Source organism: Babylonia areolata, chromosome 34 (genome assembly GCF_041734735.1).
Source record: "Babylonia areolata isolate BAREFJ2019XMU chromosome 34, ASM4173473v1, whole genome shotgun sequence".
NCBI classification, from domain to species: domain Eukaryota; kingdom Metazoa; phylum Mollusca; class Gastropoda; order Neogastropoda; family Buccinidae; genus Babylonia; species Babylonia areolata.
Window position 1 is genome coordinate 18,883,576 of NC_134909.1, and position 22,762 is coordinate 18,906,337.

At 43.2% G+C, this 22,762-nt stretch overlaps 1 protein-coding gene across 2 annotated transcripts in view; it reads left to right on the top strand.

The window, feature by feature from the left end:
- The first annotated feature begins 203 nt into the window (after positions 1-203).
- LOC143277689 (glycerol kinase 3-like) overlaps positions 204-22,762 on the top strand; it is a 55,236-nt gene continuing 32,677 nt past the window's right edge. For both annotated transcript variants that reach the window (XM_076582609.1, XM_076582608.1), the window contains exons 1-8: positions 204-332; positions 5,962-6,035; positions 8,824-8,930; positions 15,747-15,824; positions 16,986-17,065; positions 18,391-18,528; positions 20,917-21,026; positions 21,815-21,917. In XM_076582609.1, the coding sequence (XP_076438724.1) occupies positions 264-332; positions 5,962-6,035; positions 8,824-8,930; positions 15,747-15,824; positions 16,986-17,065; positions 18,391-18,528; positions 20,917-21,026; positions 21,815-21,917 (759 nt within the window). In that variant the 5' untranslated portion in view covers positions 204-263. The remainder of the gene's footprint in view (positions 333-5,961; positions 6,036-8,823; positions 8,931-15,746; positions 15,825-16,985; positions 17,066-18,390; positions 18,529-20,916; positions 21,027-21,814; positions 21,918-22,762) is intronic.

A 22,762-nucleotide genomic window follows, 5' to 3' on the forward strand; every position in this document is an offset into this window, starting at 1 on the left:
TAAACGTTCTCTGATTTAAAATGATCATAGCTTGATCTAAATGAGGTCAAGGCATTCATAAATCGACGGCGAATTCTGTCTTTCTCGATGTGTTCAGATTAACGACATGTTTTACTTTCGTTCTCAAGGTCAAGTTATTTATTTGTTGCAGTTCGTCGACCCCTTTTCATGAACTTTCGTTTCTAACAGTGCGTTGATACGGGAGGCTACTCTGACGGAATGCTGTCCCACCAAACGAGTCGGAAGGGTAAGAGAAAGCAGCAATGGCTTTTACGGGGAGCGGCGAACTCGTGGGTGCTGTGGACCAAGGCACCAGCAGCACTCGCTTTCTCGTAAGTTTGCGTTAACACTGCATTTGAGAGGTTTTCGGTGTCTGACTGCAAATATATGTGCTGTGTGTGTGCATTAGTGTACATGTGGCAGTGTGACAGTGCGTGTGGATTTGCCCACCTTTCATTTCATAACTGTTCAAAAGGCCACTGTTGTCACATGAACAGGAAATACTGCGTTCTTACTGGGATGTTTACATAGACTTCCAACGGGGACGGGAGGTGTCGGGATAGGGGGCGGAGGGGGTGCGAAGTCATTTGTTTTTATAAAATTTGCATTATTTTTATTAATTTTTTTTCTTTCTTTCTGTTTAAATTTTTTTTATTTTTATATTTTTATTTTAAAGAAATTACAACTGACAATAAAACAAGATACACACAACGAGACAGTTTTATGAGTTAAATGCATGTTTAAAGATTAAACTCTGCATATGTGTGTGTGTGCATGTGTTTAGTTTTTTATTTATTTCAATATTCATGATACTTCTGAATATGATCATGATGTAGAGAGATTGTCCAGATGCTCAGATTTTTGGGCAACAATTAATGTGGAATAAAACATGTAGAAAATATTCTGTTCATAATATGACAGGACAAGCAGCATATACCTCAGATAACTCTTCCAGTCTCATCATCACCCACCTGTTTTTTCAGTTTCTCTATCTCTCACCCTCCTTCCTTCCTCTCTTCTTCCTCCTCTCCCAAACTCTGTGCCCCACCCTCTCTTTCACTCTTACCTCACTCACTCTGCCGTTGAAGCTCTCTTTGTCATAGCGCTTTACATTTTTGTTTAAAAATTGAGTGATTCACTGACTGACCAGCAGTTATAAACACTCGTTGGCTAACTGATTAACTGGTAGATCTAGAGTCACAATCGAAAATGCAATGGTTGTTTTGGTAAGAATTAGATTAATGAAATTGTGCATATACTACATGGGTTAAAAAAAAAACCCACCTCAAAACTTTAGCCTTTGAAAATAATTTCACACACACACACACACACACACACACGATATTGGAAGATTTGAATTGTAGTGATTAAGACAAGGTAATGATGATTATGAATTAATGTGCATATTCTAAGTGCTGAACTGAAGTGGGAGATGGGAGCTGAGACAGAAAGTGATATGTGTGACTTGTTGAGACTGTATTACAGGATCAGGATATCAGATGTTTGCTTCGCCCTTTGGGCCTATCAGAGCATGTTTGAATTGTTTGACTAGCTTATGGTTGAAGGCTGCATACAGGAATAAAAAGTTTATGTGTGTTAGCATTTGAGCAACTCGTGTGCGTGTGAGTGTGAGTGTGCCACTACAGGTATAGGAAAAATTTATACAGATCCTTACATTCAGTTTATGCGAAGATCAGCCAAGATCACACACACACACACACACACACACACAATATATATATATATATATATATATATATATATATATATACCCTCTCTCTCTCATGCATACACTCACAGACTCACTCTCTCTATATCTGACTCTCTCTCTCTAATTAAAGATAAGAACAAATATGAATATGCATATATATGTGTGTGTGGAGGGTGGACCACAGGGCGATTTTAGAGGGAGGAGGGGTGGTGGGGGAGGGATCCTGTGTAGTAGCCACAGAGTCTACTTCTTCTTCTGCGTTTGTGGGCTGCAACTCCCACGTTCACTTGTATGTATACGAGTGGGCTTTTACGTGTATGACCATTTTTACCCCGCCATGTAGGCAGCCATACTCTGTTTTCAGGGGTGTGCATGCTGGGTATGTTTTTGTTTCCATAACCCACCGAACGCTGGCATGGATTACAGGATCTTTAATGTGCGTATTTGATCTTCTGCTTGTGTATACACACGAAGGGGGTTGAGGCACTAAGCAGGTCTGCACATAATATGTTGACCTGGGAGATCGGAAAAATCTCCACCCTTTACCCACCAGGCGCCGTTACCGAGACTGGAACCCAGGACCCTCAGATTTGAAAGTCCAATGCTTTAACCACTCGGCTGTTGCGCCTGTCACAGAGTCTATCATTGCGAGACTATTTATATCAGTCATGGCCTATGGTGCCAGTCTGCAGTTGCTGTGGGCTGATAGCAAATCAGGAGGGAGGAGGGTGCAGAGAGGAAAGGGTGGGAGGAGAGAGGGGTTAGGTGGGGGCTGAAAAGGTGTTGGGTTGGGTGTGCCGCCTCCTTCTGTGGTAATCTGGGGTGGTGGTGGTGGGGGGGTGGGGGGGGGGGAACAGATATGGGACTTGGTCAGCCTGAATGATTTATTGTTGACTGAAAGTGAAATCTGTTTGCTTTTTGTTTTATTTCTCCGCGGTAAAGTTTTCAGATTTGTTGGTCGTTCATTGCTCATTCTGTTTGTTGTTGTTGTTGTTGATGGTGGTGGTGGTGGTGTTGTTGTTGTTGTTGTTGGTGGTGGTGGTGGTGTTTTTGTTGTTGTTGGTGGTGGTGTTTTTGTTGTTGGTGGTGGTGGTGGTGGTGTTTTTGTTGTTGTTGGTGGTGGTGTTTTTGTTGTTGTTGTTGGTGGTGGTGGTGTTTTTGTTGTTGTTGTTGGTGGTGGTGTTTTTGTTGTTGTTGTTGTTGGTGGTGGTGTTTTTGTTGTTGTTGTTGGTGGTGGTGGTGTTTTTGTTGTTGTTGGTGGTGGTGGTGTTTTTGTTGTTGTTGTTGTTGGTGGTGGTGTTTTTGTTGTTGGTGGTGGTGGTGGTGGTGTTTTTGTTGTTGTTGTTGTTGGTGGTGGTGGTGTTTTTGTTGTTGTTGTTGGTGGTGGTGGTGTTTTTGTTGTTGTTGTTGGTGGTGGTGGTGGTGTTTTTGTTGTTGTTGGTGGTGGTGGTGGTGTTTTTGTTGTTGTTGTTGTTGTTGGTGGTGGTGGTGTTTTTGTTGTTTTTTTGGTGGTGGTGGTGTTTTTGTTGTTGTTGGTGGTGGTGGTGTTTTTGTTGTTGTTGGTGGTGGTGGTGGTGTCTTGTTGTTGTTGTTGGTGGTGGTGTTTTTGTTGTTGTTGTTGGTGGTGGTGGTGTTTTTGTTGTTGTTGTTGTTAGTGGTGGTGGTGGTGGTGTTTTTGTTGGTGATGGTGGTGGTGTTTTTGTTAGTGGTGGTGGTGGTGTTTTTGTTGTTGTTGTTGGTGGTGGTGATGGTGGTGTTTTTGTTATTGTTAGTGGTGTTTTTGTTGGTGGTGGTGTTGGTTGTGTTGTCACTGGTGGTGGTGATGGTTGTGTGGTTGTTGTTGTTGTTTTTTTATTGTTGTTGGTGGTAGTGTTTTTGTTGTTGTTGTTGTTGGTGGTGGTGGTAGTGATTGTGTTTTTGTTATTGTTGTTGGTGGTGGTGGTTGTGTTGTTTTGTTGTTGATGTTGTTGTTGCTAATGGTGATATGTTTTGCTCAAAGTTCTTGTTCTTCCTCCCCCCTCTTCTCCTGTCTGCGTGTTTGTTTCTGTCTTTGTTTCTGTCACTCTTTCATTGTCCATCCATTCCATCCCTCCCCTCCTTCCCTTTGTTTGGTTTGTTAAGAACTGCCTGCTGGCTCAACAGATAAGATGATTGTGTGCTTGTATAGAATTTCTCTTTTTGTCACAACAGGTTTCTCTGTGTGAAATTCGGGCTGCTCTCCCCAGGGAGAGCGCATCGCTTCACTACAGCGCCATCCCTTTTTTTTTTCTTTTCTTTTTTGTTGTTGTGTTTTTTCCTGCGTGCAGTTTGATTTGTTTTTCCTATTAAAGTGGATTTTTCTACAGAATTTTGCCAGGAACAACTCTTTTGTTGCTGTGGGTTCTTTTACATGCGCTAAGTGCATGCTGCACACGGTACCTCGGTTTATCGTCTCATCTGAATGACTAGCATCTAGACCACCACTCAAGGTCTAGTGGAGGGGGAGAAAATATCGGCGGCTGAGCCGTGATTCGAACCAGCGCGCTCAGATTCTGTCGCTTCCTAGGCGGACGCATTACCTCAAGGCCATCACTCCACAGCAACTCTTAGATGTTGATATAAAGTGAATTGATAAAGTCAATTGACCCCATTCTTTGGACTGAGGACTGTCTTCTCCAGTTCATACTCACTCACTCCACACACACAAAAATTTGCACTTTGGGTGGTGGGAACTTGTTTGGCACATTACAGAAGACGGGAGCCCCCTTGGCAGATTTCTGACCCGCTGATTCACTTCATTCTCAGTGTAAATTGTATTATCAGTTCACTCTTTGTTAATTTGTTGGGGTGGGTCCAAGGTACACATGCCTGGGCTGGCCCTGGAGTTCATTGTTAGTTGTAGATAAATTTTAGGGATGTTGATATCAACTCAGTTTTTCTTGTCTGGCATGTTAAATTTAGTTTTGATAGGTCAACATTTTACAAAGTAAGATATTAAGATAGGTGATTAATAACCTAAGGGACATTGATATCAACTTGTTTGTTCTTGTTTAACAGTTTAAATTCAAGTTCAATAGGTCAACAGTTTATAAAGCAAGATATCAAGATAGGTGAATGATATCAACATATCTTTATGATTTTATTTCTTTTTCTTTTATGACATAGGTGTACGCTTCCTAACGTCAGGGTGGAAGGGGTGTTGTATTTGCATTCAGGAAATGTTTTGATGATGGTGTTAATAGATTGCTTTTATGTGATATGTATATGAGAGCATGAACTGTTTTTTTTTCTGTTAATGTCTGCGTAGCCATGTGTCGTAGAGTGTGTGCACAGCCGGTTTTGACTAGATCACGCCCCTTAGAGAGGCCACTGTGGCGCTGTCTTTGGTGATCTCCTGTTCTGGTAACGGTTTACAGCAGTTGGCCGGGTTTTCTCTTGGGAGTTTTCCTTCTCTTGGAAGGACTGCCTGCTGAGGCTAACGGACTCCATCTGCCTGGGTTTGAAATCAGAGTTGTCCTTCTCCTAGACTATATGGGTCCATGGCACCTTATTCCATATCATTTGGTACAACCCCCAAAGGGAGGGCTCCCCCATCCGACACCCGGGGGACGCGCCCCTACGCCGTATAGTCCCAGCGCGAGGTGTAAATGATTATGTGTGTGTTCTGCTTTTTCCTCCCCCCCCACCCTCTAACTTGTCCTTTTGTCGTCGTTGCTCTCTGCATTCCAGTCTGCCCTCATGTAAAGGATCCCACCCCTTGCCACTCCCTACAAATCAAGATCCTGTTTCCCCCACACATAAATCACCTGAAAACATAAGGTCACCTTGATCATTTGGTGTGAGTGTGTGTGTGTGTGTGTGTGTGTGTGTGTGTGTGAGTGTGTGTGTGTGCCTCTGTGTGTGTGTGTGTGACAGTATGTGTGTGTGTGTGTGTGTGTGTGTGTGTTAGCCCCATTGAGGATATTTGAGATGGGATCTTAAGTAGTTTTCTTTTTTTTTCTTTTTTTTTCCTTGTTTTCTTTCTTTCTACCCCTCATCCACGTCCCCGATCTCCCTCCCACACGTTTTTTTTAACAGGTAGAGGTCAGGGTTGAGAGGGGAAAAAAGAGAAAAATGCAGGATGGCCCTTCACACCTTTTCCTTCATCTTTTAGCTTTTAAAACTTCCAGGTAGATCGATTGATATTAGATTTATCTCTTGTCTGTGCTTTACTTCTTCACCGCTTACTGTGGTTGATATCCCACCTGTTCTTGGCCTGTGCCTTGTTTCAGATCTTTAACAGCAAAACAGCGGAGCTTATAACATACCACCAGGTTGAAATCAATCAGATGTATCCTCATGAAGGGTATGTACTGATACTACTAGTTGTGGTTTGTGTATGGTGGGTAAGAGAGAGAGAGTGTGTGTGTGTGTGTGTTTGTTCTTTAATTTAGTCTTTTCATATGTGGTGTGTGTGCATGCGTGTGTGCATGCGTGCGTTTGTGTGTGTGTGTGTGCGTGTGTGTTTGAGAGATAGAGACAGAGAAAGGGCATGCTCATATGTATCATGTGTATGCACATAGACAGGGATAGAGAGGCAATGGGGGAAGAAGAGGGAGAGGAAGAAGTACAGGAGAGAGAGGGTTTATGAACTTAGCAAGCTACACAGACATTAACAGCTCTCTTCTATATGAACTTAGCAATCTACACAGACGTTAACAGCTCTCTTCTATATGAACTTAGCAAGCTACACAGACGTTAACAGCTCTCTTCTATATGAACTTAGCCAGCTACACAGAGTTAACAGCTCTCTTCTGTGTGAACTTAGCAAGCTACACAGACGTTAACAACTCTCTTCAATATGAACTTAGCAAGCTACACAGACGTTAACAGCTCTCTTCTTAAATTAAAAAGAATCTGATAAAAGTTATTAAAAAAAAAAAAAAAAAAGCAGAATAAGCAATAGCTGTATTACAGCCATTGTATCCCAGAAAATACCTGTAGATCTTATGTAAAGAAGGAGCTGAGAATCACTGGTGTACAAACAGGTAAGGTGGGTAGGTGGACTGGTAAAAACGTAAGTGTGAGTTAAATGTAGGCATGGTATCAGGTAGGTAGGTGCACAGGATTTTTAAGAAAAACCCCCCACAGGTATGAAGTTTTGGTTTGTGAACAGGTAAACAAAAAAAGGTAAGGGTGTGTGTACAGGGGCATGGGTAGACAGGTAAAAAGTAATGTGACGTGTTGGTGTGGTAACTGGTGGGTGGATATGTTAAACGTACAGATGAACAAGAGAGGCAAGGCCTTCAAGACTCACTTGTGGCAAATTAAGTCCCCTAGCATTAATTACAGAGTAATTTCCCTTTTTTATACTATCTGCACCAAAACGTTTGCAAAATGAATAAAACTTCCATGCTCAGCAAAAGAAGTTCCTGTTTGAACAAAAAATGATAGTAATGACTGCTCTTGTTGTTGGGTCAGAATATCAGATCAAAGTGCCAAGTTTAGAGAGTACAATCAGGTGGACAGGTGAAAAAGTACAGGTGAGATGTGTGTGTGTGTGGACAGGTGAAAAAGTACAGGTGAGATGTGTGTGTGTGTGTGTGTGTGGACAGGGAAAAAGTACAGGTGAGATGTGTGTGTGGGAGTATGTGGACAGGTTAAAAAAAAAGAAAAAGAGTGAAGGTGAGATGTGTGTGAGTGTGTGTGTGTGTTTGGAAAGGTAAAAAAAAAAGTACAGGTGAGACATGTGGGAGTGTATGGACAGGTAAAAAAAATAAGTACAAGTGAGATGTGTGGACAGGTTAAAAAAAGAAGAAGAAAGAATGTGTGTGTGGACAGGTAAAAAAGTACAGGAGAGACATGTGGGAGTGTGTGGACAGGTAAAAAAAAAAGGGGTGGGGGGGCAAGTGAGATGTGTAGACAGGTTTAAAAAAAAAAAAAAAGTGAAGGTGAGATGTGTGTGTGTGTGTTAGGAAAGGTAAAAAAAAAAGGTGCAGGTGAGACTGTGGGAGTGTGTGGACAGGTAAAAAATAAGTACAGGTGAGATGTAAGGACAGGTTAAAAAAAAGGGAAGGTGAGATGTGTGTGTGTGTGGGAGTGAACAGGTAAAAAAAAAGAGTTCAGGTGAGATGTTTGTGTGTGTGTGTGTGTGTGTGGAGAGGTAAAAAAAATTCAGGTGAGATGTATGTGTGTGTGTTTGTGTGGACAGGTAAAGAAAAAGTACAGGTGAGATGTGTGTGTGTGGACAGGTAAAAAAAAAGGACAGGTGAGATGTGTGTGTGTGTGTGGACAGGTAAAAAAAAGTACAGGTGAGATGTGTGTGTGTGTGTGTGGACAGGTTAAAAAAAAAGTACAGGTGAGATGTGTGTGTGTGTGGACAGGTTAAAAAAAAAAGTACAGGTGAGATGTGTGTGTGTGTGTGTGTGTGGACAGGTAAAAAAAAAGTACAGGTGAGATGTGTGGGTGTGTGGGTGTGGACAGGTAAAAAAAAAGTACAGGTGAGATGTGTGTGTGTGTGGACAGGTTAAAAAAAAAAAGTACAGGTGAGATGTGTGGGTGTGTGGGTGTGGACAGGTAAAAAAAAAGTACAGGTGAGATGTGTGTGTGTGTGGACAGGTAAAAAAAAAGTACAGGTGAGATGTGTGTGTGTGTGTGTGGACAGGTAAAAAAAAAAAGTATAAGTGAGATGTGTGTGTGTGTGTGTGGACAGGTTAAAAAAAAAGTACAGGTGAGATGTGTGGGTGTGGGTGTGTGGACAGGTAAAAAAAAAGTACAGGTGAGATGTGTGTGTGTGTGTGGACAGGTAAAAAAAAGGTACAGGTGAGATGTGTGTGTGTGTGGACAGGTAAAAAAAAAAAAAGTACAAGTGAGATGTGTGTGTGGACAGGTAAAAAAAAGTACAGGTGAGATGTGTGTGTGTGTGTGTGGACAGGTAAAAAAAAGTACAGGTGAGATGTGTGTGTGTGTGTGTGGACAGGTAAAAAAAAGTACAGGTGAGATGTGTGTGTGTGTGGACAGGTTAAAAAAAAGTACAGGTGAGATGTGTGTGTGTGTGTGGACAGGTAAAAAAAAAAGTACAGGTGAGATGTGTGTGTGTGTGGACAGGTAAAAAAAAAAGTACAGGTGAGATGTATGGGTGTGTGTGCTAACAGGTGGGTGGAGGAGGACCCCTTTGAGATCCTGGATTCCGTGACCACCTGCATCGAGAGTGCCGTCAGCAACCTGGCCAAACTGGGCATGGGCGTCAGTGACATCAAATGTGAGCCTCCCCTTTTGTTTTTTCTTCTTCTGTTCTTCAGTTTTGCTTCTTCTGCTGCTTCTTCCTCCTCTTCTTCCTTTTCATTTTCATTTTCTTCTTCTTCTTCTGCTTCTTCTGCTTCTTCTACTTCTTCTTTTTCTGCTTTTTCTTCTTCTTCTTCTGTTTCTTCTTCATCATCTTCTTCTTCTACTTCTTCATCTTCTTCTTCTTCTTCTACTGCTTCTTCTTCTGCTTTTTCTTCTTTTTCTTCTGCTTCTTCTTCATCTTCTTCTTCTTCTGCTTCTTCTTCTGTTTCTTCTTCATCTTCTTTTTCTGCTTCTTCTTCTTCTTCTGTTTCTTCTTCATCTTCTTCTACTTCTTCTTCTTCTTCTTCCTCTTCTTTTTCTACTTCTTCTTCATCTTCTTCTTCTGCTTCTTCTTCATCTTCTTCTTCTTCTTCTTCTGTTTCTTCTTCATCTTCCTCTGCTTCTTCTTCAACTTCTTTTTCTGCTTCTGCTTCTTCTTTTTCTGCTTCTTCTTCTACTTCTTCTTCTTTATCTTCTTCTTCTACTGCTTCTTCTTCTGCTTTTTCTTCTTTTTCTTCTGCTTCTTCTTCTTCTTCTTTTGCTTCTTCTTTTTCTTCTTCCTCTTCTTTTTCAGTTCCTTCTTCTTCTTCTTAAGTTTTTTTCCATCATCTTCTTCTTCATCGTTATCATCTTCTTTTTCTTTTCTTTTTCTGCTTCTTCATCTTCTTCTTCTTCTTCTTTTCCTTTTTCTTTTTGCTCTTCCTCTTCTTCTTGTTCTTCTTGAGTTTTTCGTCTTGTTCTTCTTCTTCATTATCATCATCTTCTTCTTCCTATTCTTTTCCTACTTCTTCTTCTTCTTCTTGTTCTTCTTGATCATGTTCTTGTTCTTCTTCCTCTATTTCTTCTTCTTTCATGAGCTTAAGCGCGTTGGGTTACGCTGCTGGTCAGGCATCTGCTTGGCAGATGTGTAGCGTATATGGATTTGTCCGAACGCAGTGACGCCTCCTTCAGCTACTGAAACTGAAACTGAAACTGAAACTCATGAGCTGCAGTTCCCATGTTCCTCTTTGGACTGCACCAGTTTCAATCAGCAAAATCAGTGACACTACTTAACTCACTCAGTACGGCCTGTCCCCTCTTCTCCTCTACACAGACCCCTCGGATGTCCAGTGGGTGTCTGAATGACCCAGCCTTTAGCTTCCATCGTCAGAATTGTGGTATTCTTTGTCAACATTCACGTCTTCAGTATAAGAGCCTTCCACTTGCAATATTTTGATGATGGTAATTGGGGTGAAACACTGTTAACGTTGTCTCTTTCGCCGTTTGTATGGAAAGAGTTAACCCCATGCCCATAAGATTCACGGTCCTAGTGACATCACTGATGACATCATCAAAAGAAGGGAGATCACTCTGGAAGGCTGAAAGATCATCACATTTTGATCTGGAGTGGTCTGTCCGCAGACCATTTTCTCTCTTAGTTTTATGGCGGTTCTGGACAATGATTTGTGACTTGAAAACACAACTTTCCACTGTTTTGTTTTTCTTACCTGGCAGTCAAGGGGTTAAAAGTACACAAAACTTTAGTCACAGCACTTCAGTTGCATGCCAAGCTCATCTCATTTCACCAAGGTTCAGTGGTTAAGGGGTTAAAACTGTTTCAAAAAATGGCTCTCTGCCCCCGCCCTTCGTCTCTAGCAGGTAAGGGATTAAAACCACCTCTTTCAGAAATGTCTCTCCCCCTCTCCCCCCGCCCTCCATCTCTAGCTGGTAAGGGGTTAAAACCACCTCTTTCCGAAATGTCTCCCCCCCCTCCCCTCCATCCCCACCCTCCCTCCCTCTCTAGCAGGTAAGGGGTTAAAACCACATATTTCAGAAATGTCTCCCCCCCCCCCCACATCCCCCGCCCTCCCTCTCTAGCAGGTAAGGGGTTAAAACCACCTCTTTCAAAAATGTCTTCCCCCTCCCTCTCTAGAAGGTATGGGGTTAAAACCACCTCTTTCAAAAATGTCTTCCCCCTCCCTCTCTAGAAGGTATGGGGTTAAAACCACCTCTTTCAAAAATGTCTTCCCCCCCCCTCTCCTTCTCTTGCACGTAAGAGGTTAAAACCACCTCTTTCAGAAATGTCTTCCACCCTCCCTCTCTAGCAGGTAAGAGGTTAAAACCACCTCTTTCAGAAATGTCTTCCACCCTCCCTCTCTAGCAGGTAAGGGGTTAAAACCACCTCTTTCAGAAATGTCTTCCACCCTCCCTCTCTAGCAGGTAAGAGGTTAAAACCACCTCTTTCAGAAATGTCTTCCACCCTCCCTCTCTAGCAGGTAAGAGGTTAAAACCACCTCTTTCAGAAATGTCTTCCACCCTCCCTCTCTAGCAGGTAAGAGGTTAAAACCACCTCTTTCAGAAATGTCTTCCACCCTCCCTCTCTAGCAGGTAAGAGGTTAAAACCACCTCTTCCAGAAATGTCTTCCACCCTCCCTCTCTAGCAGGTAAGGGGTTAAAACCACCTCTTTCAGAAATGTCTTTAGGTAAGAGGTTAAAACCACCTCTTTCAGAAATGTCTTCCACCCTCCCTCTCTAGCAGGTAAGGGGTTAAAACCACCTCTTTCAGAAATGTCTTCCACCCTCCCTCTCTAGCAGGTAAGGGGTTAAAACCACCTCTCTCAGAAATGTCTTCCACCCTCCCTCTCTAGCAGGTAAGGGGTTAAAACCACCTCTTTCAGAAATCTTCCACCCTCCCTCTCTAGCAGGTAAGAGGTTAAAACCACCTCTTTCAGAAATGTCTTCCACCCTCCCTCTCTAGCAGGTAAGGGGTTAAAACCACCTCTTTCAGAAATGTCTTCCCGCCCTCTGTCTCTAGCAGGTAAGGGGTTAAAACCACCTCTTTCAGAAATGTCCCCCCCCCCCCCCCTTGCTTTCCCTCTCTAGCAGGTAAGGGGTTAAAACCACCTCTTTCAGAAATGTCCCCCCCCTCCCTCTCTAGCAGGTAAGGGGTTAAAACCACCTTTCAGAAATGTCCCCCCCAGACCTCCCTCTCTAGCAGGTAATGGGATAACCCCCCCCACACACACACACCCTCTCTATGGTTCCTAAACCAAACAAAGTAAGGAGAGACAAGGCTGAGCTACTTCAGGTGGATGTCTGTGGAATGGATGAACAAGTGTGTGTAGCTCCCACGATCTAAACCATAACAGTTAAGTGGGGCATTGTATGTTTTGTTGAACCTTTCAGCTTGCTGCTTGTTTGTCTTTGGGATTTATGTCATGCTGCTCACTGTCTGTCTGTCTATGTCTGTGTGTGTGTGTTTGTCTCTTTCTGTCTCTGTCTCTCTCTCTCTCGCTGTGTCTTTGATATTCTACATGTCTCTCTCTGTACTGTTTTTTTTCTCAGGCTGTCTCTCAATTTTTGTTGCTTTCTCTACATCTCTATGTTTCTGTGAATGTGTCTATCTTTCTGTGTGTGTGTGTGTGTGTGTGTGTGTGTGTGTGTGTGTGCGTGTGTGTGTGTGTGTGTGTGTGTGTGTGTGTGTGTGTGTGTGTGTGTGCGTGTGTGTGTGTGTGTGTGTTGGGCATATTTTGTGCTTTTTTTTTTTTTTTTTGGTGTGATTGTCTTCGTGTATAAAGATATATGTTGTTCTTTTCTTTCTTCTCTTTTGTGTATGTCATTCGCCTTCATACGCTGTTATACACTATTGTTTTTGTATTGTTTCGTGTGAGGCACTTATAACACATTGTATCTGGAGAATGTGCCATACAACTTAATAATTCTATAGTATTTTATTATTATTATTATTAAATGATGGTGACATTTGTGCTGTCTGCAGTGTGTCTAGGCATGGGTATTATCATCATTACCAAGTCATTGTATAGGGAGTTTGAACCATATAAGTATTATATCTTGTTCTCGTTATTGCTGTTGCTGCAGCTGCTGCTGTTGTCGTCTTCGTTTAAATCTTTAGAGCTGTTCCGATACATATGCTTTGGCACTCTGTCAGCTCAAAACGACGTTCCATAGCTTAAGCTTCAGTGGAACATTTTTTTTTTTTTTAAAGGGAAACTACACAGGCTTTTAGAGTGACCATTTTCCTACACAGTTTTTTCCCTTAGACCTTTGATGGTGTTTAAATACTACTTTTCAGTGTTGTTTTAACTCTCTCTAGACGACGGAATGCGTGAGCATTCATAGATAAAATGTATTCGGATTTGGGCGATGGAATGGAATAGCATTTTCCAAAAATAAAAATCCATCACATGCTATACACATGATTTTGTGATTAGCCAAGCAGAGTGCACTATTCTGGGTGACTCCTCAACCGAATGGTATGATTGGCCAGCCTGTCTCGCACATACACTGATAAAGTCACTAACCGGTTGCCGGTGGATGATAATGAAGAAGAAAGTGAAATAAGTGCAGAAAGTAAGCATGGGCATGGTGATTTGGGGTGAAAAATGGGCATTATTTTTTACACAATGGCAAAACTATAAAAATAAGATGAGAAATTTGATTTTTTTTTTTATATGTAATAGCCCAACATGTAATAAACCAGTTCTGAAAGTTTCATTTTCTTACTCTGTATTTTTATTTTTTGTAATTTTTTTCCAAACCCTTACAAATGGGCTGTCTGTGGGGGGAAAAGCAAGGGAGAAAACTTGCCGTCACGTGTCAGTTAACACATGTCAAAGGATACTTTTTCAACCAAAATGGCAGCACACCAGTCTTACTCGTTGCGAGAGGTGACAGAATTTGTGACACAACAAGGTTCAGACATTAAATCTGACCTCCTAGACACTGGTGATGAATTTTCTGATAATTATTTTTATGACGATGACATTTTGCATTTGTATTTGTATTTGCATTTGTATTTCTTTTTATCACAACAGATTTCTCTGTGTGAAATTCGGGCTGCTCTCCCCAGGGAGAGCGCGTCGCTACACTACAGCGCCACCCATTTTTTTGTATTTTTTCCTGCATGCAGTTTTATTTGTTTTTCCTATCGACGTGGATTTTTCTACAGAATTTTGCCAGGAACAACCCTTTTGTTGCTGTGGGTTCTTTTACGTGCACTAAGTGCATGCTGCACACGGGACCTCATCCGAATGACTAGTGTCCAGACCACCACTCAAGGTCTAGTGGAGGGGGAGAAAATATCGGCGGTTGAACCGTGATTCGAACCAGCGCGCTCAGATTCTCGCGCTTCCTAGGCGGACGTGTTACCTCTAGGCCATCACTCCAATATGCACTTTGTACCAGACAATGAATCTGAAAGTGATGATAACGTTTTGCTGACTGGCCCTTAGGATGGTGAGCACAGTTCACATTTTTGGGTTTGTGATATACTGTGAAATATTTTTTTGGAAATATTTAGAAGCATCTAATGAAAAAAAATGTTTTAAAAAGTTAAAAGGAGAGATAGTAAACTTTCCAATTATGTATAATTCATATATGTCTGTCATTTTGTGAAAGTGTGTTGAATTTTTCAAATATGACCAGAATATCCCATCACAGCAAATTACTTCATCCTACCCTTTCACCGCCAATGTTGTATTTGCATTTGTATTTGTATTTCTTTTTATCACAACAGATTTCTCTGTGTGAAATTCGGGCTGCTCTCCCCAGGGAGAGCGCGTCGCTACACTACAGCGCCACACATTTTTTGTATTTTTTCCTGCGTGCAGTTTTATTTGTTTTTCCTATCGAAGTGGGTTTTTCTACAGAATTTTGCCAGGAACAACCCTTTTGTCGCCATGGGTTCTTTTATGTGTGCTAAGTGCATGCTGCACACAGGACCTCGGTTTATCATCTCATCCGAATGACTAGCGTCCAGACCACCACTGAACGTCTAGTGGAGGGGGAGAAAATACCGGTGGCTGAACCGTGATTCGAACCAGTGCGCTCAGATTCTGTCTCTTCCTAGGCGAACGCGTTACCTCTAGGCCATCACTCCAGGACACCTGTGTTGCTGAGGTGGCATCAGAGTTAAGTTCACTCTAAACTGACTGGCGGTGAAAGGGAAATTTTAAGCTGCGTCTCCAGAGAGTTAATAATGGTGACATTTGTCTTCTTCTTCTTCTTCTGCGTTCATGGGCTGCAGCTCCCACGTTCACTCGTATGCACACGAGTGGGCTTTTACGTGTATGACCGTTTTTACCCCGCTGTGTAGGCAGCCATACTCCGCTTTCGGGGGTGTGCATGCTGGGGTATGTTCTTGTTACCATAACCCACTGACATGGATTACAGGATCTTTAACGTGCGTATTTGATCTTCTGCTTGCGTATACACATGAGGGGGGTTCAGGCACTAACAGGTCTGCACATATGTTGACCTGGGAGATCGGAAAAATCTCCACCCTTTACCCACCAGGCGCCGTCACCGTGATTCGAACCCGGGACCCTCTGATTGAAAGTCCAACGCTTTAACCACTCGGCTATTGCGCCCGTCAACTCTTGTCTGTGGCTGCCTTCACCTCTACACTCCATCCTGCTCACTACGATCGGCCTCGGATCCACTCTGTTTACGCATACCCAGATTCAAACACTCGACTGTTGGCCGCCGTTCTTTCTGTTTCTGGACCTTGCGATTGGAATGAACTTCCTTTTTTGCTTCGTCAAGTCTCCACACTCAGCTCTTTCAAGTCTGGCCTTAAAACCCACCTCTTCCCAAAATAGCCTCCCTTGCCTGCCCTTCCTTGTCTTTAGTTTCTACAGTATTAGAGTTATGCATGCGTGTGAATGACTGGTGCGAAAGCGCTTTGATTTGTCTCTGCACAAGATCCAGCGATATATAAATACCATTATTATTATTATTATTATGTGTGCAGGTTTGGGTATCACCAACCAGCGAGAGACGACGGTGGTTTGGGACAAGGAGACTGGACAGCCCCTGTACAACGCTATTGGTGAGTTGTGTGTCACGCTTCCTTTGCTTTGATTTTTTTTTTTTCCTACTTTTTTTTTTTTTTACCTTGGAAATGAACAAATAATGAGGCCAGGAGATGAAATGATTAACAAGTAGTAAAGAATGGTAACTCTCTTCCATTCACAAGGTACACAACTTCAAGTCAGTGCTGCTTACGCTACCGATTCAGCCAGCACACAGGTAACTACATTTACCTGTGTGCTAGCTGAATCGGTAGCGTAAGCAGCACTGACTTGAAGTTGTGTACCTTGTGAATGGAGAGAGTTACCATTCTTTACTATTTTTTTTTTTACCTTGGTTAATTTGTTGAATTATTTTATTTCATTGTATGTTAATGTTTTACACAAACCTAGTGTAGGCTATCAAGGCACATGGAGCTAGGTTTTTTTGAGTCGGTTGATGGTTTTGGATTCGTTGGTTTGTGGTGTTGAACATGGAGCTGACAGACCGCTGGGTTGAGTGTGGCTGGACTTTCAACTTTGTTTATTTTGTTTAATTATTTTATTTCATTGTATGTTAATGTTTTATGCTGGCGTAGTGTAGGCTATCAAGGCGCACAAAGATAGGTTTTTGAGTCGGTTGATGGTTTTGGATTCGTTGGTTTGTGGTGTTGAAGACAGAGCTGACAGACCGCTGGTTTCAGTGTGGCTGGACTTTAAACTTTGTTTATTTTGTTTAATTATTTTATATCATTGTATGTTAATGTTTTATGCTGGCGTAGTGTAGGCTGTCAAGGCGCACAAAGATAGGTTTTTGAGTCGGTTGGTGGTTTTGGATTCGTTGGTTTGTGGTGTTGAAGACAGAGCTGACAGACCTCTGGTTTCAGTGTGGCTGGACTTTAAACTTTGTTTATTTTGTTTAATTATTTTATTTCATTGTATGTTAATGTTTTATACTGGCGTAGTGTAGGCTATCAAGGCGCACAAAGATAGGTTTTTGAGTCGGTTGATGGTTTTGGATTCGTTGGTTTGTGGTGTTGAAGACAGAGCTGACAGACTGCTGGTTTCAGTGTGGCTGGACTTTAAACTTTGTTTATTTTGTTTAATTATTTTATATCATTGTATGTTAATGTTTTATGCTAGCGTAGTGTAGGCTGTCAAGGTGCACAAAAATAGGTTTTTGGGTCGGTTGGTGGTTTCAGTGTGGCTGGACATGCGGACGTCTTCCACTGTGAAAGCGCTGGTGGGCAGGACACCACAGAACAACAAGGATTATCTCAGGGTGAGAGGGTTTTTTTTGTTTGTTTGGTTGGTTGTTTTTTTTTTTTTTTTTTTTTTTTTTTTATTCACTGTCTTGTGATGTTCTTTCCTCACTGCATCTGTGGCCACATCATCCGTGATTCCTGCAGTGGTGTATTTGTATTTGTATTTCTTTTTATCATAACAGATTTCTCTGTTGTGAAATTCGGGCTGCTCTCCCCAGGGAGAGTGCGTCGCTACACTACAGCGCCACCCATTTTTTCGTATTTTTTCCTGCGTGCAGTTTGATTTGTTTTTCCTATTGAAGTGGATTTTTCTACAGAATTTTGCCAGGAACAACCCTTTTGTTGCCGTGGGTTCTTTTACGTGTGCTAAGAGCATGCTGCACATGGGACCTCGGTTTATCGTCTCATCCGAATGACTAGCGTCCAGACCACCACTCAAGGTCTCGAGGAGGGGGAGAAAATATTGGCAGCTGAGCCGTGATTCGAACCAGCGCGCTCAGATTCTGTCGCTTCCTGGGCGGACGCGTTACCTCCAGGCCATCACTCCACACTTGGTGTGGCATGACAGTCGGCGTGTTGGACAGTGTCATGGAACCCCTCATGTCATGTGCAATTACACCGCAAAACAGCACAGCACTGCACAGCGAAACACACCACAACACACCACACACCAAACCACGCCACACACCAAACCACGCCACACACCACACCATGCCACACACCACACCACACCACACTACACTACACCACACCACGCCACACACCACACCACACCACAACACACCACACCACACCACGCCACACACCACACCACACCACACCACACCACAGATTGAAATTTTGATCCATTGGCGTTATATCCTAGCCTCAGCATGGCCTGCCCATCACCACGTACTTCAACGCCACTCCACACCACACCACTCCACACCACACCACACCACACCACACCACACCACTCCACACCACACCACACCACACCACACCACACCACACCACACCACTCCACTGCACTCTACACCACACCACACCACACCACACCACAACATACCACAACACAACACAACACAACACTCCACTCCACTCCACTCCACACCACACCACACCACACCACACCACTCCACTGCACTCTACACCACACCACACCACACCACACCACAACATACCACAACACAACACAACACAACACAACACTCCACTCCACTCCACTCCACTCCACACCACACCACACCACACCACTCCACACCACAACTCACCACAACACAACACAACACACCACAACACAACACAACACAACACAACACACCACAGATTGAAATTTTGATCCATTGACGTTACATCGTAGCCTCACTGTGGCCTGCCCATCACCACCTACTTCAGTGCAGTCAAGCTTCACTGGCTGCTGGAAAACAACCCTGACGTACAGGAAGCGGTGGCGGCCGGCCGCTGCCTCTTTGGCACTGTGGACTCCTGGATTCTGTGGGTGGGTGAAGAGAGGGGGGTGGGGGGGGGGGCGGGACGTGGGTGGGTGTGGGGTGGGGGTTGGGCCATGTGGATTGTGTGGGTGAAGGGGAGGGGGTGGGCGCTGGGGTTCTTGATTGTGTGGGTGAAGGGTGGGGGCTGGAGTCTGGGGGTGGGGGAGGGAACAGGGGTTGTGGATTCTGTGGGGGGTGGGCTGGATTCGGTGAGTGAAGGGGGGTGGGGTTGGGGTGCACTGGATTATGTGGGTGTTGTGGGTGAAGGGGGGTGGTGGGGGTCTGGTGTTTAAACTCCATGTCTGTGGAGACTTGGTAAAGAGACTCGAGTGTGGCATGAGAGGTGTGATCATCTTCTTCTCACTGGTTTATTGTCGTGTTCACTGCAGAGTGATTAACTCAGTACGGCCAGTCCTCTACACAGACCCCTCAGATGTCCAGTGGGTGTCTGAATGACCCAACCTTTAGCTTCCGTCGTCAGAATTGTGGTATTCTTTGTCAACATTCACCTCTTCAGTATAAGAGCCTTCCGCTTGCAATATTTTGATGATGGTAACTGGGGTGAAACGCTGTTAACGTCGTCTCTTTCGCCGTTCGTATGGAGAGAGTTAAAGCATGTACTCGTTCATTCTTTTCAGCACACACACACACACACACACACACACGTACACGCTTGTACAAATGGTTGGCAAGAGTGGGTGAGGGATTGGACGAGGGAGGGGGGTATGAAGAAAAGCAACCCCAAACCAGCTAACAGGGGGGGGGGGGGGTTCGTCATCCGTCGTACTGCCAGTGAAAGAAATAACAACGGGCTGTCCACCACAGAGTGACATGTGACCTTGGCTACTGATTTAAAAAATTTGCTGGGAACCATACAAGTATCAGTATCAGTAGCTCAAGGAGGCGTCACTGTGTTCGGTCAAATCCATATACGCTACACCACATCTGCCAAGCAGATGCCTGACCAGCAGCGTTAACCCAACGCGCTTTGTCAGGCCTTGAGAAAAAAAAAAGAAAAAGAAAGAGAGAGAGAAAAAAAAAAAAAAAAACAATATAAAAGAAAACCACCAAAAAACCATACAAAACACCTTTGAATATCGCCATATCTTGCATTCGGATGTATCCCCCCTCTTCTTCTTCTTCTTCGTTCGTGGGAGTTGACCTTTTTTTTTTTTTTTTACCCCTCCATGTAGGCAGCCATACTCTGTTTTCGGGAGTGTGCATGCTGGGTATGTTCTTGTTTCCATAACCCACCGAACGCTGACATGGATTACAGGATCTTTTACAGGGAGTATTTTATCTTCTGTTTGCCGTATACACACGAAGGGGGTTCAGGCTCCCCGCCCTTTACCCACCAGGCGCTGTTACCGAGATTTGAACCCGGGACCCTCAGATTGAAAGTCCACTCGGCTTTTGTGCCTGTCCCCCCCTGTTCTTATATTGGGTTGTGAAAACTGGACAGTCCAACCACTGAGATAGTGTTGGAGCAACTGCAGGTAACGATACTTGGAACATTTTGCATTCCATGCGTTCAGTTTATGACTTACAGATAATAATTTCTACATTTCATGGACTTGTGTGTGTTTCTGACATTTAAAAGAATTAAGATTGGACTGTTATTTACCAGAATCAAAGTTCATTTCATGGGATGCTAAGGGAATGGAGGAGCCTATCACTTAACTAGAACATCATAACTAGAGTGTGTGGAGGAGGGGGGGGTAGAGGAGGTGCAGGGTAATGTGTGTGTGTGTGTGTGTGTGTGTTGGAGCTCATGTACGTTTATATGTATTTGACTGTGCTTTCATATCTGTGAAACTGCGTGTTTGGTGTATCTGTTGTGGGTGTATGTGTGAATGTGTGTCTTCATGTTTTACATTTATTTGCTTATTTATCATCATTGTTGTCTTATTTATTTAATTATTTATTTATTATTATTATTATTTTATTATTATTATTTTCATTACTACTACCTTTTTTTATATCATAATTATTATTTATTTATTTATTTATTTATGTAAACTTATCTATACATTTTTTTTTTTTTTTTTCTCAAGGCCTGACTAAGCGCGTTGGGTTACGCTGCTGGTCAGGCATCTGCTTGGCAGATGTGGTGTAGCGTATATGGATTTGTCCGAACGCAGTGACGCCTCCTTGAGCTACTGAAACTGAAACTGAAACTGAAACTAGAACATCCTGAAGCTAATGAGTTGGTTAACTCGTTCTGACATTGTCCACTGTGTGAGGGCACCCCGAAGTGGAAATCTAGCCCTACACCATTGGACGTAACGCACCAAAAATATGATAACAGGTAGGATTTCTTTCCTCACTTTGCAATGCCAGTGCTGTTTTGGAATCGACACAAAGAGGCGTGATCCTTAATGCTTTCTGCGTTACAGAATCTGACCGGGGGGGTCAGAGGGGGTCTGCATTTGACAGATGTGACCAATGCCAGTCGCACAATGCTCATGAATATTCATACCCTGCAGTGGGACGACTTTCTCTGCAGGTAGTGGTGTGGGTCTTGTGTAGTGTGTGTGTGTGTGTGTGTGTCAGTGTGTGCATGTGTGTCTCTGTGTGTGTGTGTATGTGTGTGTTTATGCGTGTGTGTACATGCATTGATTTATGTAGAGAGTGAGAGAGTGAGTGTGTGTGTGTGTGTGTCAGTGTGTGCATGTGTGTATTAGTGTGTGCATGTGTGTCTCTGTGTGTGTGTGTATGTGTGTGTTTATGCGTGTGTGTACATGCATTGATTTATGTAGAGAGTGAGAGAGTGAGTGTGTGTGTGTGTGTGCGCATGTGAGACATACTTATGGTCATGAATCATGTATGTATGTCTATATTTGTTGTGCGTATATAGCTGTACAGGTATGCATGCACATGCATAATATGCACGCACATTCACTCGTGCACAAATGCATGCTCGGTCTCTCACACACACACACACACACACACACACAGTCAGTATACACTTATGTGCACTCACACACATGCATCATTTCATACACTTACCCCTCAGACACACCTGCGACCCCCTCCACACACACACACACACACACACACACTCACACACATACACCGAAAAGCAGTGCATCAATGCGCACATGCGCGCGCACACGCTTACACGCACATACTTTAAAAAAAAATTTTTTTATTCAGAATTGCTTTATGATTCCAAAGACATGATAAGATCATAAGCAGACTGTCTGCTGAAATGCGCAGCAAACTTGAGGCAATGTTTGTGGTGATGCCTGCAGTTGGGTTTTGTTTGTTTGTTTTTCGTTCTTGTCTCAACAGGTTTTTTGAGATCCCCAAAAGTGTTCTGCCAGAAATCCGCAGCTCTTCAGAGATCTACGGCAAGATGGATTCCGGCCCTTTGAAGGGCGTTCCTATTTCTGGGGTAAACATTTTCGTGGGATCTTATTTGTTGTATTTGTATTTATTTACTCTTTTTATCACAACAGATTTCTCTGTGTGGAATTTGGGCTGCTCTCCCCAGGGAAAGCGGGTCGCTACATTGACATTTTTTTTTGGTATTTTTTCCTGCCTGCAATTTTATTTGTTTGTCCTATCGAAGTGGATTTTTCTACATAATTTTGCCAGGGACAACCCTTTTGTTGCCGTGGGTTCTTTTACGTGTGCTAAATGCATGCTGCACAGGGGACCTTGGTTGTTTATTGTCTCATCCGAATGACTAGCGTCCAGACCACCACTGAAGGTCTAGTGGAGGGGGAGACAATACTGGTGACTGCCGGTGTACTTTGAACCAGTGCGCTTAGATTCTCTCGCTCCCAAGGCGGACGCATTACCTCTTGGTCAACGCTCCACATTGTGTTGTATTGTACAGTATTGTATTGATTTTCAACAATCTTTTTTTTTTTAATGTATCTTATTCTGTTGCAATGTGGTGTTATTTCTTAACTGTTTTTTTTTTTTCAAAACATGAGGAAGTTGGCAGAATGGTTTAGATGCTTAGCTGCCGATATAGAGAGACTGCGAGGGTGTGGGCTTCTTCTTCTTCTTCTTCTTTCGTGGGCTGCAACTCCCACGTTCACTCGTATGAACACGAGTGGGCTTTTATGTGTATGACCATTTTTACCCCACCATATAGGCAGCCATACTCCGTTTTCGGGCGTGAGGGTGTGGGCTCAAATCCCTGTCTTGCCATTTCTCCCAGGTTTAACTGGAAAATCAAACTGAGAGTCTGGTAATTTGAAGACGATAAACCAAGGTCCCGTGTGCGGC